This window comes from Schistocerca piceifrons, chromosome 1, assembly GCF_021461385.2.
Source record: "Schistocerca piceifrons isolate TAMUIC-IGC-003096 chromosome 1, iqSchPice1.1, whole genome shotgun sequence".
NCBI lineage: Eukaryota > Metazoa > Arthropoda > Insecta > Orthoptera > Acrididae > Schistocerca > Schistocerca piceifrons.
The window spans coordinates 532,292,338-532,308,846 of NC_060138.1; the positions used below are offsets into that span (position 1 = coordinate 532,292,338).

General features: G+C 40.8%; 1 protein-coding gene across 1 annotated transcript in view; it reads left to right on the top strand.

The window, feature by feature from the left end:
• Positions 1 to 11,906: 11,906 nt before the first annotated feature.
• LOC124798864 (protein disulfide-isomerase A6 homolog) overlaps positions 11,907 to 16,509 on the top strand; it is a 45,872-nt gene continuing 41,269 nt past the window's right edge. The window contains exons 1-2 of the mRNA XM_047262400.1: positions 11,907 to 12,116; positions 13,117 to 13,313. Coding sequence (XP_047118356.1) covers positions 12,101 to 12,116; positions 13,117 to 13,313 — 213 coding nt within the window. The 5' untranslated portion in view covers positions 11,907 to 12,100. The remainder of the gene's footprint in view (positions 12,117 to 13,116; positions 13,314 to 16,509) is intronic.

A 16,509-nucleotide genomic window follows, 5' to 3' on the forward strand; every position in this document is an offset into this window, starting at 1 on the left:
ACGCAAGTACCATTATCCAAGATGTCGGTTTTTGGCAGGAAAGTACCACGCCCTCCTGCCATGACCCCCCATGGTGGGGAGTCTGAATTTTGGCGGGAAATTGAATTATGTGCTTGTACGGGTCCCTCGTCCCGCTTTTCGACTTTTTTGCATGATGGTGCGTCATCCTCTTGAAAAATGGCCAGGAATTTCGAATTTTGGCGGGAATTTTCCTCTAAGAGCTTACTCCTGCAGCTGAGGGGAGTTAGTATGGTGTCGCCCCCAATAGAGACTGCTCATGGTGCCATTCAATTCGAATATAATTTGTGAGTTCGAGTCTCGGTCAGGCACACAGTTTTAATCTGCCAGGAAGTTTCATATCAGCGCACACTCCGCTGCAGAGTGAAAATCTCATTTTGTATAAATTTGTTTAAATTTATTATCTACCTGCAGTATCAGTGCTTGTTCAGTTGTTGGTGTGGAAGGAGCATGAGAAAATGTTGGTGCCAGGCAGGGGGAGTATGAATAGCAGTATTACATGCACTCATTCAGCTACGAGTGCAGCCATAGCCTCCTACATGAAGAATGGTAGCAAGCATTAATGCTTTAACGTATGAAGAGGAAGAGTACAGTCCTGCAAATAAATGCTTTGCATAACACAACACATAGAAACATGTCTCAGCTCCCACCCCACAAGAGACAACTGCCTCCGATCCTGCAAACCAAAGAACTGAACTTGTTTGTGAGTTCACCGCTACAAGGCATCATGATAGGTCACGTTATCGTGCAGTTCAGTCAAAAGGAGCACAGCATCATGATGACATCATGTGTTTTTCTCAGCTGCACATGTGCCCGAGCCTCCCCATCCCTCCCAGCGGTCTTTAGGGAAAATTGGCGGGGAAAAAAATCAGCCTGTCATGGGCTGCTGGTGAGAGGAAGGAATGTACTTTATTAATTTTTGGAACAATTTATTTCGGGACGGATTTCACGTTGTTTATTTATTACGCTGATACAAACACTCACTCTGACATGCTTGGGGTCGCAGTATACGGGTTGCAGACCTGGAAACTACTCATAAATAATACAGTACACTGATGTGCGGGGATGCAAACAACTCGGAAATTACCGAAATAATCCAGTACACAGCATACAGACGTCAAACTATTCGTAGATCACTGAAATAATGCGTGTGTAACGCTATGCAAAACACGCCCACAACACTTAAACACCCGAAAATAATGCAGTGCACAAACACTGAGTGCACATAAAAAACACAACATATCAGCGACTCGAACCCTGATTCTACTGAATGGAAAGCCTAAGTGCACCCCTAACACATAGAAACTGTCCAGATGCGGGAGAGGAAGGTTAGGTTAGTGTACTTTATTTGTTTTGGACGGGAAACTGATGCAAATATCAATCCTAATTACGTAATTAATCACGAAGATCTGGGCTAATTACACAACTATATGCATAGCACTACACAACGACGGCAAAAAAAGCGCAATACACTGCAAAAACTGACGATACCATACAACTGGTGTTATCCTGCTCGGAAAAATTTCGCAATACCACACGAAACCAGCGACAGAAACACTACACCTACAAGCTAGGGGGAAAAGGGTGGGGTTTAAGGTACTATCCATATTCTTTTTCGTGGGAAATATGTTCAACTAACTACATGCGGGTGTTGAACAGAGAGAAGTTTAAAAAGTATATTACCTGCAAGTATACATCATATTTCACTGTTTGACATCAGAATTCACTACACACACCTACTAAAAATCACCCTACAGCCCAGCTAATCGAAGCCAATACACGCTATCACAGCTGATGGCAAAAATGCGTCACAGTTCCAATTACAATTTGAAAGTGTCGTGAAAAAACCAGCACTCGTATTGACTGGGTCATAATGCAGCACATGTATTGGGGAAAATCGTTGTCCTAAAAGACTGCAGAGGGGATGGTAATTAAACGTGCGCTCTCCTTCATGTACAATAAGAAACTGCCGAAAATCGAAGCCCTCTCATCACCTGCAGGGTCAATGGACCGCGAGAGGGAGCTACTCCACTGACAGCCTCACGGCTTGTGATGGCCGCTGTCCGCTTCGAAGCGATGGTACTTCGCCAACATAAAAGCAGGAGGTGAAAGGACGGCACTCCCATATGCATCTTGGTCGTCTAAAGCATAGTGATGCAGCCCCCCATAACGGTTAGGGGACGCAGCTGTGGCGACGAGCTGTCACAGACTAGACACACCCCCAATGCCTCCAATAGGCCTCTCGTTCTGGAATGGAAAACACTTTTGTTTATAACGTCATGTAGGACGCTCCAGCTGAGACCAAGCGACAGCCATGGTCTCGTAGAGAACTCACCCACCATTCTGCACTGGGTTATTTAACATCAACTCGACTTCTGTAATGTTGTTGTTGTGGTCTTCAGTCCTGAGACTGGTTTGATGCAGCTATTCATGCTACTCTATCCTGTGCAAGATTATTCATCTCCCAGTACCTACTGCAGCCTACATCCTTCTGAATCTGCTCAGTGTATTCATCTTTTGGTCTCCCTCTACGATTTTTACCCTCCACGCTGCCCTCCAGTACCAAATTGGTGGTCCCTTGATGCCTCAGAACATGTCCTACCAACCGATCCCTTCTTCTAGTCAAGTTGTGCCACAATAAAGCAACTATTTAGAAAAAAAACATTCGCGATGATAATAAATGTCCTCTTTCCACGAAAATAGACAAAGTCCTTTTTCCTTTATTTTTATGAGTAAAGTCAGTATAGCTTCTTGCGTTCAACTGAGAAACTTATCCCGTCTGCAAAGACCTTTACATGAAAACTCGAAAAAAATAGAAGAAACTGATATTTGCACTTGCGAATACCGATGTCGGTGATATAACAGATTCCAAATCATCCTTATAATTTACAAAGTCAACTAAGGTGTCTCTCATGTCTAGAGAACCAGAAAACGTGTCGTCTACCTGTCTTCCACCTGCTAGATGCACTCAACATACACCATAATCGATCTTCTCTCAACAAAATAAAGACAGGAAATATGAAGAAAGAGCCAATTGGACAATTTACATGGGAGGGAATAATGGTCCAGTGCAAACACACGTCCATATTGAATCTTCTCAAATTTCCAGGCAATCACAAAAGTTGTCCAACACATACTAAGTATTAGTCCGTTATTGGGCCGTCTAGAGGACGAGATGGTTAAGTCAACTACATTCAACAGGCCTCTCCATTCGGATGGCTCCTGCTGTTAGTGGGAAACGTGAATCATTTCCGCCACAGGACACCGCCGCCGCCGCGCCAAGCACGCGTAGACAGAATCATCCTAAGAAATCGGTCAGATATGTATTTGGTCGCTATACTTACAATTAAATGTTAGGATTGCGGTTTCAATTGAACAATATTCGACAATGAGCGAAGTATCGGAAATACACCCTGCTGACAGATGTGGCTGTGGAAATAGCAATATCTGTACCATTCTTATGACTTGACATACTTATCCCTTTGCTATCACAATATTCCACGTCAAATCAATACCTCCTTTTCGACTGGACCTAGTCATTTCCTTTGCACATGTCAGAACACAAAATGGTTCAAATGGCTCTGAGCACTATGAGACTTAACTTCTGAGGTCATCAGTCCCCTAGACGTAGAACTACTTAAACCTAACTAACCTAAGGATATCACATACATCCATGCCCGAGGCAGGATTCGAACCTGCGACCGTAGCGGTCTCGCAGTTCCAGACTGAAGCGCCTAGAACCGCTCGGCCACACCGGCCGGCTGTCAGAACACAAACACATACTTTATAAGCCTGATGCTCAAGACGAACCTATGACAATCCCCTACTACTAAGTATAATCTTTAGTCAGTAACTAATTGCTGGCGATACGAAATAATACTGACCGAAAATCAACGATGGGTGGACGTGCCTCATAAGTTTTCTTGCTAGCGGTATCACTGTGTCCTAGAACAAGAGGCGTAATCGTCTTACAAACAGCCAGATGTTAAAAACCACAACCATTTTACCAACACAAGCGGTCCTGGTTCTACAGGTGCATATAAGTAGCCATGTTAAAAGCAATACTCGCTTTATAAATCTACATATGGCATTACCTCTGAATGAAGTGGTTTTTTCCAGACAAATACCATGACACTGAATATAGACAGTGATCGCCAGAGTGTATAGTACCAGCCCAATTGTGCGGTTACACGTCGCCAACGGTGCAATCTTGTAACAAATTAACAAATTTTGAAAGTGGTTCGGCTAAGGAGCGTTGTATGAAACAGGTATTTTCGACTCCCTCACGCCGCCACCGCCACTAGATGTTTCTCCAGTATTTGTATTGCATTCTGTCTCGAAGCCATGTCAGAGGTTCGGTGATATATCGACTGGGTTATAGGCGATGGTTGATTGAGAAGGATCACAAACAGTAGTAGATGATGTGCTGATTGAGGTCGTAAGAAATGTACACTAGAGTTTCAGATCTCTAGTGCTACGCTTTCGGTAAAAATGCTGTCTCGGATTTGGAGTCAAGTCTTTCCATTCAGACACATACCTGCAATGGATCCTACGGAGTAGTACTTTAATGATTACAGCCACTAGTGAATCACATTTCTGGTACTCTCATATCTCTAAACGAGTCACCTTTCTCGAGCCTATCTGCTACAGTAAAATTCCATTGTGGTTTTAGGTAGTCCCTATGCATCTTGCAATTGCCCCTCAGACTCTGCGCTACCATCGCTGTAGCTTTGCACATGTGATCGTTCCAATGTAAGTCAGAGCTGAGCAGAAGTCAGAGACAGCTATATCTAACACCTTCTGCAACCCATGTAAAAACAGGCTAAGCTGGGTTACTGCGACAGGACTGTGTTTTGACCATTCGATGGAAACAGGAAGTGGGAAAAGGACGAGGATTTTGCTACTGCACTGTGGGGGTGGTCCCCAACGACATACCAGTACTACAGATCCGCGTACCTCAGGGCCCATTCACGTCTAAAACCCCAACATGCCATCTTCATTATTCTGTACCATCCAACAGAGAAAAATTACGAACTATAAAAGTCCACTAACTTCATCCGATAGAGTACTCGGTAAGATTTTTACCGCATCTCTCTCCTCCAATATATCGAAAACAAATACTGTATGTGCGCTGGCATTGAGCACATGTGACGATATATTAAACATACAGGTATTGATCCACTGTACAGACCAGTTTAAAGTTTCATCACCTGTACTGTAGGAGGCTCTAAATGGTTCAAATGGCTCTGAGAACTATGGGACTTAACTACTGAGGTCATCAGTTCCCTAGAACTTAGAATTACTTAAACCTAACTAACCTAAGGACATCACACACATCCATGCCCGAGGCAGGATTCGAACCTGCGAGCGTAGCGGTCGCGCGGTTCCAGACTGAAGCGACTAGAACCGTTGGCCACTCCGGCCGGCATTGTAGGAGGATGATCGTATCCCACAGACTATACTGTAAGTATCAAGAGATGCTCCCTGTGACCCTGTGTCATTGTTTGAAACATTGCTTTTTTTCTGCTGTAACACGCTTTGTACACTGTCAGACATTTTATTTTTCCACCATGACTTCAAAAATGGTTCAAATGGCTCTGAGCACTATGGGACTTAACATCTATGGTCATCAGTCCCCTAGAACTTAGAACTACTTAAACCTAACTAACCTAAGGACAGCACACAACACCCAGCCATCACGAGGCAGAGAAAATCCCTCACCCCGCCGGGAATCGAACCCGGGAACCCGGGCGCGGGAAGCGAGAGCGCTACCGCACGACCACGAGCTGCGGGCCACACCATGACTTCGACGTCTGTGTCAGGTTCTAAACTGACATTAACACGTTCTGATCCATTGCCTCTCGCAGAAAACTTGACGTCGCATGGTGTAAATCAGGTTGTTACTGCTGCTGCCATAACACTCCACACACACTGGATGATTTATTTTAAAGAAAAGACAGTTAGTTACAACATTAGGAATCTGGAAGAATTTGACGGCATTGTGGCGAGTTTCTAAACTGCTGGGCGAAGGTGATTGACGACCTCTACATTTAAACTCATCCGTCACAGTTACAGACTAGCTGATAGCTCCGCGTTCCATTTCAACTGATTCCTCATATTGCAGTCATGTACGCGATCACTGTTTCGGTACTAGCCTCCCCCAAGAAGGTGCAGCCCCTCCACCAAAACTCTTTCTCCAACTCAGACAAGCGATGTCAGCCAATCGTTATGTGGTATCCAACAGCGTGCCCTTGGATAGATGGAATGGAAAGACACCGTCGATGTATTGTAATAATAAGTAGCACAGTTGATAGTGCGAACAATTTTAGTAATTTTACTGCAATTTCAACACCAACCAATGATGCGACAGCATGTTTCCGAATTTCAGTATCATAGCTAAACCGCCCCTTCTCTATTTTGAGTATCATTTCGAATGTAGAAAGATGACTGTGCAGCATGTCCATTCAATGTTAATTCTCGAACACTTACATCATCAAAGCATACCAGACAGCACTCAACATATTTCTAACACCTTGAACCAAGTGCTTAATTTACGATCCGTCTCTATGCAGATGGGAGTCACAGAGCATTCTCGCAGTCTTAGGATAAAATTAGAGACTGAAAGACCCTCTCGCACTGTCTTTGACCAGCCTGCCCTGTAGCACCATTACCAATTTAATCTGCAGCTGACCACAGGTAGTCTGCTACATTCCGCGTCTCGTGAATGAATGGAGCATGCTGAGTCCTTCCTTGCCCGTCCAAGTGCACAAAACTTCTCCAGACGTACCTATGTCGAGAGGGTTAGCACCGCTTATCGGTGAATAGTAACAGATTTGAAAGTATTGTGCTGTAATAGCAGACAGTTAAGAAGAACAAGAAACGGGTGGTTTTTATGCATGACAGAGCACCAGATGGATGGAGTTCGAAGCATTTTACGTAAATCAACTACACTATCAATTTTAAAGTATTGTTCTAGTGTCTGGGATCATTACCAGGAGGGTATTGGTAAGAGAGAACATAAACACACACACTCCTAAGGCTACACAGTTCTGCACATAAAACAGGCTATAATGTTAGATCGCTTGAGTTTCCGACCTATCTGTCACTTGGAATGTAGCGCTTTTAATATTCCACTGTAAGAAATATATCTCAGCGCATGACATATATCCTTCTTGCAGGTTTCTCTGCGATAAACTATGGTAAGAAACAGTAAAACAAAAAAGCCACTTCCTTAAAACAGAAGCTCGGTGTGATAGGTGCACAACGTAGCTCTCCAGAGATTTATAGCGTCCACTGTTCACATTCGATCACAGTTCAGAAATTATACTATGCTTGCTTCAGTCCTATATAAAATGATCGTTAGAAACGGAGAACACCTCTTACAAGGAAAGCAGCTGCGTCCCCTAACCATTAGGGCGGGTCTGCATCACTATACTTTAGACGACCAAGATCCATTTAGGAGAGCCGTCCTTTTATCTCCTTCTTCTGTGCTGGCGAAGGACCATCGCTTCAAAGTGGACAGAGGCCATCACAAGCCACGAGGCTGTTGGCGGAGTACCTCCCTCCCTCGGTCCATCCACCCTGTAGGTGGTGAGAAGGCTTCGATTTTCGGCAGTTTGTGATTGTACATGGAGGAGAACGCACGTTCAATTACCACCCCCTCTGCAGTCTTTTAGGACGACAATTTTCCCCAGTACATGTGCTGCATTATGACCCGTTCAATACGAGTGCAGGTTTTTTCATGACAATTTCGAAGTGTAATTAGAACTGTGATGCATTTTTTGCATCAGCTGTGATAGTATGTATTGACTTCGGTTAGCTGGGTTGTAGGGTGATTTTTAGTAGGCGTGTGTAGTGAACTCTGATGTCAGACAGCGATAGATGCTGAATGCTTGCAGGTAATATACTTTTTAAACTTCTCTTTGTCCAACACCCGCATCTAGTTAGTTGAACATATTTCTCACGAGAAAGGATAAAGATACTACCTTAAACCCCACCCTTCTCCCCCTAGCTTAACGGTGTAGGGTAGAGTTTGAGTGTTTCTGTCGTTGGTTTCGAGTGGTATTGCGAATTTTTTTCTGAGCAGGATAACACCAGTTGTATGGTATCGTCAGTTTTTCAGCATATTGCGCTTTTTTTGCCGTCCTTGTGTAGTGCCATGCATAAAGTTGTCTAATTAGCCCAGATCTTCGTGATTAATTACGTAATTAGGATCGATATCTGCGTCAGTTTCGAGCGGTATCGCGCAATTTTTTCCCAGCAGGATGAGACTAGTTGTATGGTATCGTCTGTTTTTGCGCTATATTGCGATTTTATGCCATCCTTGTGCAGCGCCTTGGCTGTAGTTGTGTACTTAGGACCGATCTTTATGATTAATTATGTAATTAGGATCGATATTAGCGTCAGTTTCGAGTGGTATTGCAAATTTATTTCCCAGCAGCATAAGACCATTTGTACTGTACCGTCAATTTTTGCGCTATATCCCGATTTTATGCCGTCCTTGTGCAGCGCTATGCATATAGTTGTGTAATTAGCCCAGATCTTCGTGATTAATTACGTAATTAGGGTCTAGAAAATACACTCATTTTACATTCTAGTACTGCAGTCTGTATGACACAACAGCACACATTGCAGGGTCCTCGTTCAAGAGCATACATCAGTGGACTATGGATTATACTTAGCAGATAGACTTCATCTTACGACAAGGACCAGAATTAGGTGATATCTTGCCAGATAGTATGTGTCGCCCTTATGGCTCACTATGTCGTTTGATTATTGTAAAACATCAAAATCATAGCTCTTTTACGTCTGAAATGTAGAATAATCTCATCAGATTTAAAGTAGTGGCACTTTTACATATCATTGCATTACATCAGAGAATATGTCTTGGTTGTCTAGCGCGTAGTGAAGAATTGTCTTTCCACATTTAATGTCTGTCTATTTTCATATTAACAGTTTTCTACCACTCGACAGTGGACAAAGCTCTGAATCAATTATGAGATAAAAAAAGGTTTAATTAAAATTTTATAAATGAAGCTATGTTGTTTTCTATTCTGTGGAATCTCGTTCCAGTTTTAATACTGATTTTGTTACACTTCCAGTTTAAGGAACTGGCGTTTCTTGACAGTGACCTTCAATTATTTGAAATGTTTTCTAAGCCTTACCCATTAAATTTCCACATAACATATCTGACTATCCTAGGCCTCAATCAGTTACTTAGAGAGTCAATTAGATACTTGATCTGCACATCATATTTACAAAAACGTGATGTCATGGGATGGGAGTGTGAACAATCAAATGATAACAGACAAGACATGCTCGAAAACGTAATGCACAGCGCTCTACTTTGCGAGACGGGGAATTGACCCAGATCCAGATCGAATCTGCGTGGCAGGTAATGACCATGGGCTGGTACAGCGGCCAGCCTAAGTGTGGTTTTAGATTGTTTCCCACACTTGTTTAGGCAAATGTTGGGCTTGTCCCCAAATTCCATCTCAAAGAATACAATACCCAAACAATTATATACAATAACACAAAGAAAATAGTTTACATGGTTCACAGCAGCTGGCACACACATCTACCCTCTTTTACATCATCTTGACAATTGTGCTGTCAGAAACAGCATCCGGGCACAAAGTTAAATATTGGAGATAAAGTTTACCGTATCTCACAAAAGCGGACCCTGTACTAGACAGGACAGACGCTACGGAAAAGAAAGAAAGTTAATGACAGACAACGAAATATAACAAAGAAAAAGTATATAGGCACAAAAACAAGATGTTGGCTGTTGTAGTTCAGTTTTCAAACTTTTATTTTGAATTCAAACAAAATGTTCTGCCTGGCATCTGCACAAAAATATCTATTCTTTTTATTTTTACTTCGCATCTTCCTCATTACATAGGCTATAATGAAAAATTTAAGTGTTCTCTATTGAAGCACTACTTTATTTTTAAAATGATTATTTTTAATAGTAGTCCTACATAAATTATCATGTCTACAAATTCATTAAGTTAAGTCAGATTTATAAAATGCTGGTTTATGCCTACAACTAACTAGATGTGCCTTCTCTTTGTTTAGGAAATTTGGACATTGTCTGTAAAACACTACACCTACATCTATACTCTGCAATCCACAGTGAAGTGCATCGCAGACATCCCATTAGTTTCTTACCAATCCATTCACATATGGAGTGTGGGAAGAATGGATGTTTGAATGTGTCTGTGCATGCTGTAATTATTCTATTCTTATTCTCATGACCTCTATGTGAGCAATACGTAGAGGACTGTGGTACATTTCTAGAGTCATCATTGAAAGCCGTTCTTGAAATATTGTTAATGGACTTTCTTGGGATAGTTTATGTCTATCGTCAAGGGTCTTCCAGTTCACTTCTTTCAACATCATAGTGACACTCTCCCACAGGTCAAACAAACCTGTGACGATTCGTGCTGCCCTTCTCTGTATATGTTCAATATCCTCTGTTTGTCTTGTTTGGTGCGAGTCCCACACACTTAAGCAATATTCTATAACCAGTTTCATAAGTGATTTGTAAGCAATTTGCTTTGTAGATTGTTGCAGTTCCCAGGTATTCTACCAATAAAACGAAGTCTACCTCCTTTCTCATTGATATTATTACAGTCATAGGATACTCGTTTTTTTTCGTTTTGTGACGTGCACAGTTTTATTGCTCTAACATTTAATGCAAGTTGCCAATCTTTGCGCCACTTTGAAATCTTATCAAGATCCGACTGAATATTTATGCAGCTTCTTTCAGATAATACTTCATTATAGATAACTGCATCACCTGCAAAAAGTCTGACGTTACTATTAATATTGTCTGCAAGGTCATTAATATACAACAGGAACACCAAGTGTCCCAACAAAATTCACTGGGGCATAACTGAAGTTACTTCTACGTTAGACAATGATTCTCCATCCAAAATAAGATGCTGCATCCTCTCTGCCAAAAAGCTCTAAGTCTAGTCATAAATTTCACTTGATACTTCATATGATCGAACTTTTTGACGGTAAGTGTAGGTGTGGTATGAGTCAAATCCTTTACGGAAATCAAGAAACTTTTAGTATGTCATGTGCAGTTTTGTTGGCCATTCATGACAAATATTAATTCTATGTCTACTATAATTCTTAAGAGGAATATGATGTTCGAATCATGGAATATTGGTATCAGTGTTACTTAAACGTTTGTGAGATACATCTATAGTCAGAAAAGACATGTCTACCTCCTAAGTAGATTTGGGTTGAGCTGCATCTGTTCGTGGCTTATTTCTATATAGTATAGGTCTAATAATAGATAGGCAATCATTCCTGGAAATTGCCGAAAACTGTATCTGAAGCCACAATTTAAACCTTCTTACTTCCTATTTCGAATTGTGGCCAGTTTATCCTATTTCTTGATTGATAATCAAGCATGTGATTACACAAGAAAAATATGGATAATAATGATCTACATTATAAATTTGTAATAAAACATTGAAAATGGTATGTAAACCTATCTGTGACGTCTTTAAATGATATTTTTCGGTAGCAGAATGATCTCCGCATTTTTATATCTTCTTTCAAATTTAAATTAGCACGAAGCATTAGAAATACATGAACAACATAACATGTAGGTTCCTACGACTTCTTGAAGTGCACCATTTCTTACTTGTAAAGTGCGCGCTTTCAAACTTCAGGCGAGCCAACATACATAAAGATAAATACTGCAAATTTTAGAAAACACGACCAGTCAGTATTTTTTTTCATGAGCTTATTGAAACGTTTGTTAACTTTACTGCGTTCGCATCTAACGAAAAATTGAAACAAAAGCGCTACAGTTCGCCTGAACCTCGGAAACTATATTTTCGACGCCGTTTCGCAAAAGATGGATAAACTTTGCACAGGAGATTGCCTGGACCAATCAGACTCAAACACGAAGTTGTTGTACATATAAGCGTAGTCTAGTGTCAACGCAGCGTGTTGTCTAACTATTGGATTTGTATTAGCTGACTCGATGGTGTGAAGTGTACACGAGACGATTTGCTGCTAGCAGAGTACAAAAAGGAACTGATAAGACTGTTTCTTCAGAATGGCGGTTTTTTGGGGTAAGTTACATTACTTTCTGTAATAGTACAAATCCTATGAATGACATTATATAAAAGTAGTCTCTCCATCTTAAAGAATAAACAACTTAACAGAACTATCTATTAATTATTATCGTCATTAAGATTGCACGTAATAATTATTTACACATAGCACTCCGTTTAGATTGCTGACCACCGGTCACCATAACTATTTTGCCTTCATTACTCATAAAGAAGGTAGAGGGAGAGAGAGAGAGAGAAGAGAACGTGAAGCACTTACAAATCATATAGGCCTAAAATAAATTTTATAAGGGCGAGAGACATCCCGTTTGAAGATAGTTGCCTATAAAGATGTATGCCATAATTATATTGCCTTTCATTAAAAAAAAATCTATAGCATCTTCATAACCGGTCGTCATTTTCATCTTTAAGAGAGAAACTCTTGGTCTTCAGCGATCAGGACTGTGCTGTAAAAATATTATGTGGTGCTCACCCACGATGATCTTGTAGACACCTGTTTCACTAGTTGAGCATGCTGGCTACTGCTTCACAGTATATTTCGCCATGAAGTTCGCCGTAAATAACGCACTACAGTTGAAAAGCAACAATGATGTACATAATAACAATACCTCAAGGGAAAACTGACGTTCATTACTACACATTAAGGTTGCCTTTAAACCCAAAAATGAGTGCACAGTGCTGCAACCTAAATTTTTGATCACTTTCCCCTACGGACGAAGTAAAATTTGAAAACCGAAAAAGTATTTCTTTGACAACCCCTTATGTTTGATAGAATACTTTCAATTATTGTAATGTGTAAAAGCTGACGAATAGGAATTAACTAACTCGCATTTACATGTATTAAAAAAACTTGTAAATGTTTGGCATGTAGCCATATTTACAGATTCATTTACAATGTGAATGTAAAAAGACTTGTTCCAAATCATTGTGCAAATGATACATGGAACATGAAACTAACTCACTACAAAGACACACAGTGTTAACTGACAAACTGTTTTAGGTGCCCTGATTTGCTTAGTGTCGTCGGTGGCTGCCTTGTATCCTTCAAGTTCAGATGTTGTAGATCTGAATCCTGCAAATTTCGATAGATTGGTTATTCAGAGTGATGCATTATGGATAGTTGAATTTTATGCCCCTTGGTGTGGACATTGCCAGCAGTTTGTACCTGAATTCTCAAAGGCAGCAACTGCTCTGAAGGTAAGTGGGCTATGTTTCTGTTAAAAATATTTTTCAGAAGATATTTTTTGATATGCACTCTTAGAATAATATAATTTTTAATGAAAAGCAATTATATTGCTTAAGGTGGGAATTATTTTGTAGCGTGTGATGAGTGAGCATGATGTACATTTATGATCTGTCAAATAATGTCATTTACTGAGCTAAAGGTTTCTCTTGTTATAATTTTCTTTATTCTAATTATATTCATTAACCTATAGTGTCAAGCATTTATTCAGTTTGGAAATACTTATGCGCTACTGTGACCATTGACAATATAATCAATAAGTTGATGTATCAGAAGTGTAGGGTAATACTTTTTGAAAGTTGCATTTTAAATGAAAGATATGTGGATGACGGTATTTGTTAAGAAGGCTGAGTGAAGTGTGATAAATTCTGTGTATTGTTCCTACAAAGTTCTTCACTTTTCTTTCCCCCTTCTGTGCTTTTTGTTAAGAATTTATAGTGCCCCAACATTGCTCTATAGTCATTTGAAGGAAAACTGCCTTCTGTTTTAAAAATGTAACTGTATGTATAAAGACACATGGAACAACTGTGGCATTGAAATACACAATGTCATTTTATGTTTCATCACTTACAGAAGGTATAAAGATTTAGATAAATGTTACAGAAAAAATGGAAAATTAGAAATCTAATGAGTGGAGAGGGGAGAGTGCAGAAAATTCTTATGAAGAAGCCAGATACTTCTGTCATGATGCTGCAACTAGGTTTTTCCTGGATTCTATTATTGTTGCTGCCAACCCATAAAGAGTCAACATTCTTGTCTGCAATTGATGAAGTAAAAACTTCCCATAACATGCTTTCTGCAGTTGGCAAAAATATAACTATTTCTGGAAACACGTTTTCAGGTGTGTTGCAGATTCAATAGTAATTGTGACAAACCAAAAAAATTGCAATTACTAAATAATTTGTTTCTATTCTCATAATCTGTATCCACAGACCAATGCTTTTGTGGATTCTTGCATAACTAGTACAAAAATGCACATTTATCTGCAAGTGTCCACTTTTGTAACTAAACTACTTATGAGCACTAAAATATCAAGTGAGGGTGACAGGAGTTTTAATCAAACAAAATTGCTGTCAATTTTAAACCAGTCAAATTCGTAGACAGTATTCATTTCAAATAAAATTTAAAGAAAGTGCTTCAACGAACAATGAATAAAGAACTGAAGTTCATAGCCAATAGAATTGTGGGGTGCAATACTCAAAATGGTGACTTAGGTCAGTAATGTGATAGACCAAGTGTAAAGAAGTTCTAGTCCAAATGCCAGAGATCTCAAGAGACTCTCAAATTATTGGTACATTTCTTGGAAAGCATGTCTCATGAAAATCTTGGGAATGTAAGTGCATTTCTATTCAGTGTAGCGTGCATACCTGCAACCCATTAGGCATATAATGCCATACCACATGTACAGCAAATTGTCATTTAATTTGAGCTGTAACATTCATTTGGCACAAATAGGAAAGAGCTGTACAAAACACAGTACTTATTGGTGACAGTGAAAAGGGTAACTTTCTCAAGGCAGTAGCTACGTTCTCTTAATCTGCAAATGTGTGTTCACAATCAGGTTTTTGAGGCATTGTCTAAGAGCCAGGTACAAAACAAATGGTCCAGACACTTTGATAAAGGGATAAAGAAAATTTACTCTTGGTTTAATCAAATATGGCTGACAGCATATCATATTCATTCCTGAAAAAGGATAATCTTAATTTCCCTCCTCAAATTGGGAAGGGCTGCACTTGCTCCATCAGTTGTATTATTACTGTGTCTACCTGCTTGTGAGAGAACTTGAAGCAGGTGTTTGAATTACTGACTAAAAACTGAGCAGCTCATTACTCATTTCCAGTGTGGGTTTTATCCCACTATCAACAATCCGACCTTCCTTGAAATTGCTGTAAAACAGACCTCGTCGTTTAGGTAACTCTTAATAATTATTTTCTTAAACATAGAGAATGCCTACAATAATAAGCAGAGGCACAATGCCTTGATACAGCTCCTTAAATGTGGCTTTTGAGAAACACAGTCTGTCATGGTGATTTCTGTACAAATTATTCTTAGTGTTGGTTGGCGATGTTCTATTGTCTCTTACCTGTCTCACCTTCTCAAATAATAAATTGGTGTCTCCTAGGGCCCCACTCAAACTGTAGCTACATTGTCAATAACTATAAATAGTAAATACTCACCTTATAGTGGAGATGATGAATCACAGGCAGGCACAACAAAAAGACTGTCAGAAAATGAGCTTTTGGCCAACAAGGCCTTCGTCTGAGATAGAAAAAACACACACACACACACACACACACACACACACACACACACACACACACACACACACACACACACACACACACACACACCAGCTGTCTTATGCTACTGAGGCCACACTGCGAGCACCAGCACATGAGGGGAGATGGAACTGGGGCGGGGGGGGGGGGGGGGGGAGGGGCAGTAGGGAGGAGGCTGGGATGGGGAGGGGGAGGGATAGCGATAGCAGGATGATAGGGGTGGGGCCAGTTAAGTGCTGCTTCTGGGAGCATACATGGATGGGGTGGAGAGATGGTAGGATAGCTAGGTACAGTCAGGAGGTTACAACAGAGGGCGGGGGAGGGTTAGCGGAAAAGGAGAGAGGTGAAAAAGACTGTGGGTGCATTGGTGGAATTGAGGACTGTTTAGTGCTGGAATGGGAACAGAGAAGGAGCTTGAGGGTAAGGACAAAGACTTAACGAATGTTGAGGCCAGGAGGGTTAGGCTAACACAGGATGTACTGCAGGGAGAGTTCCCACCTGTGCAATTCAGAAAAGCTGGCATTGATGGGAAGGATGCCTTAGGTTGTGAGGCAGTCATTAAAATGAAGAATATACGTTGGGAGGTGTGCTCAGCAATGGGAAGGTCCAGCTGTAGAATACAGCTCATTGGTAGGTTATAGGTCACACAACGGGCTTCACAGGTAGCCATGCATTAGACGGGATAAATGATGTTTTTGGCTGGGCTGGAGTACTTGGTGGTGGGAGGAGGATGTTCGGGACGGGTCTTTCATTTAGGTCTATCACAGGTATATGAAACAAGGGGTTGGGAGTAGGAGTTGTGTGGGGGTGAACGAGGATATTGTGTAGGTTCGATGGGCAGCCGAATACCACTGGGAGGGGTGACAAGCAT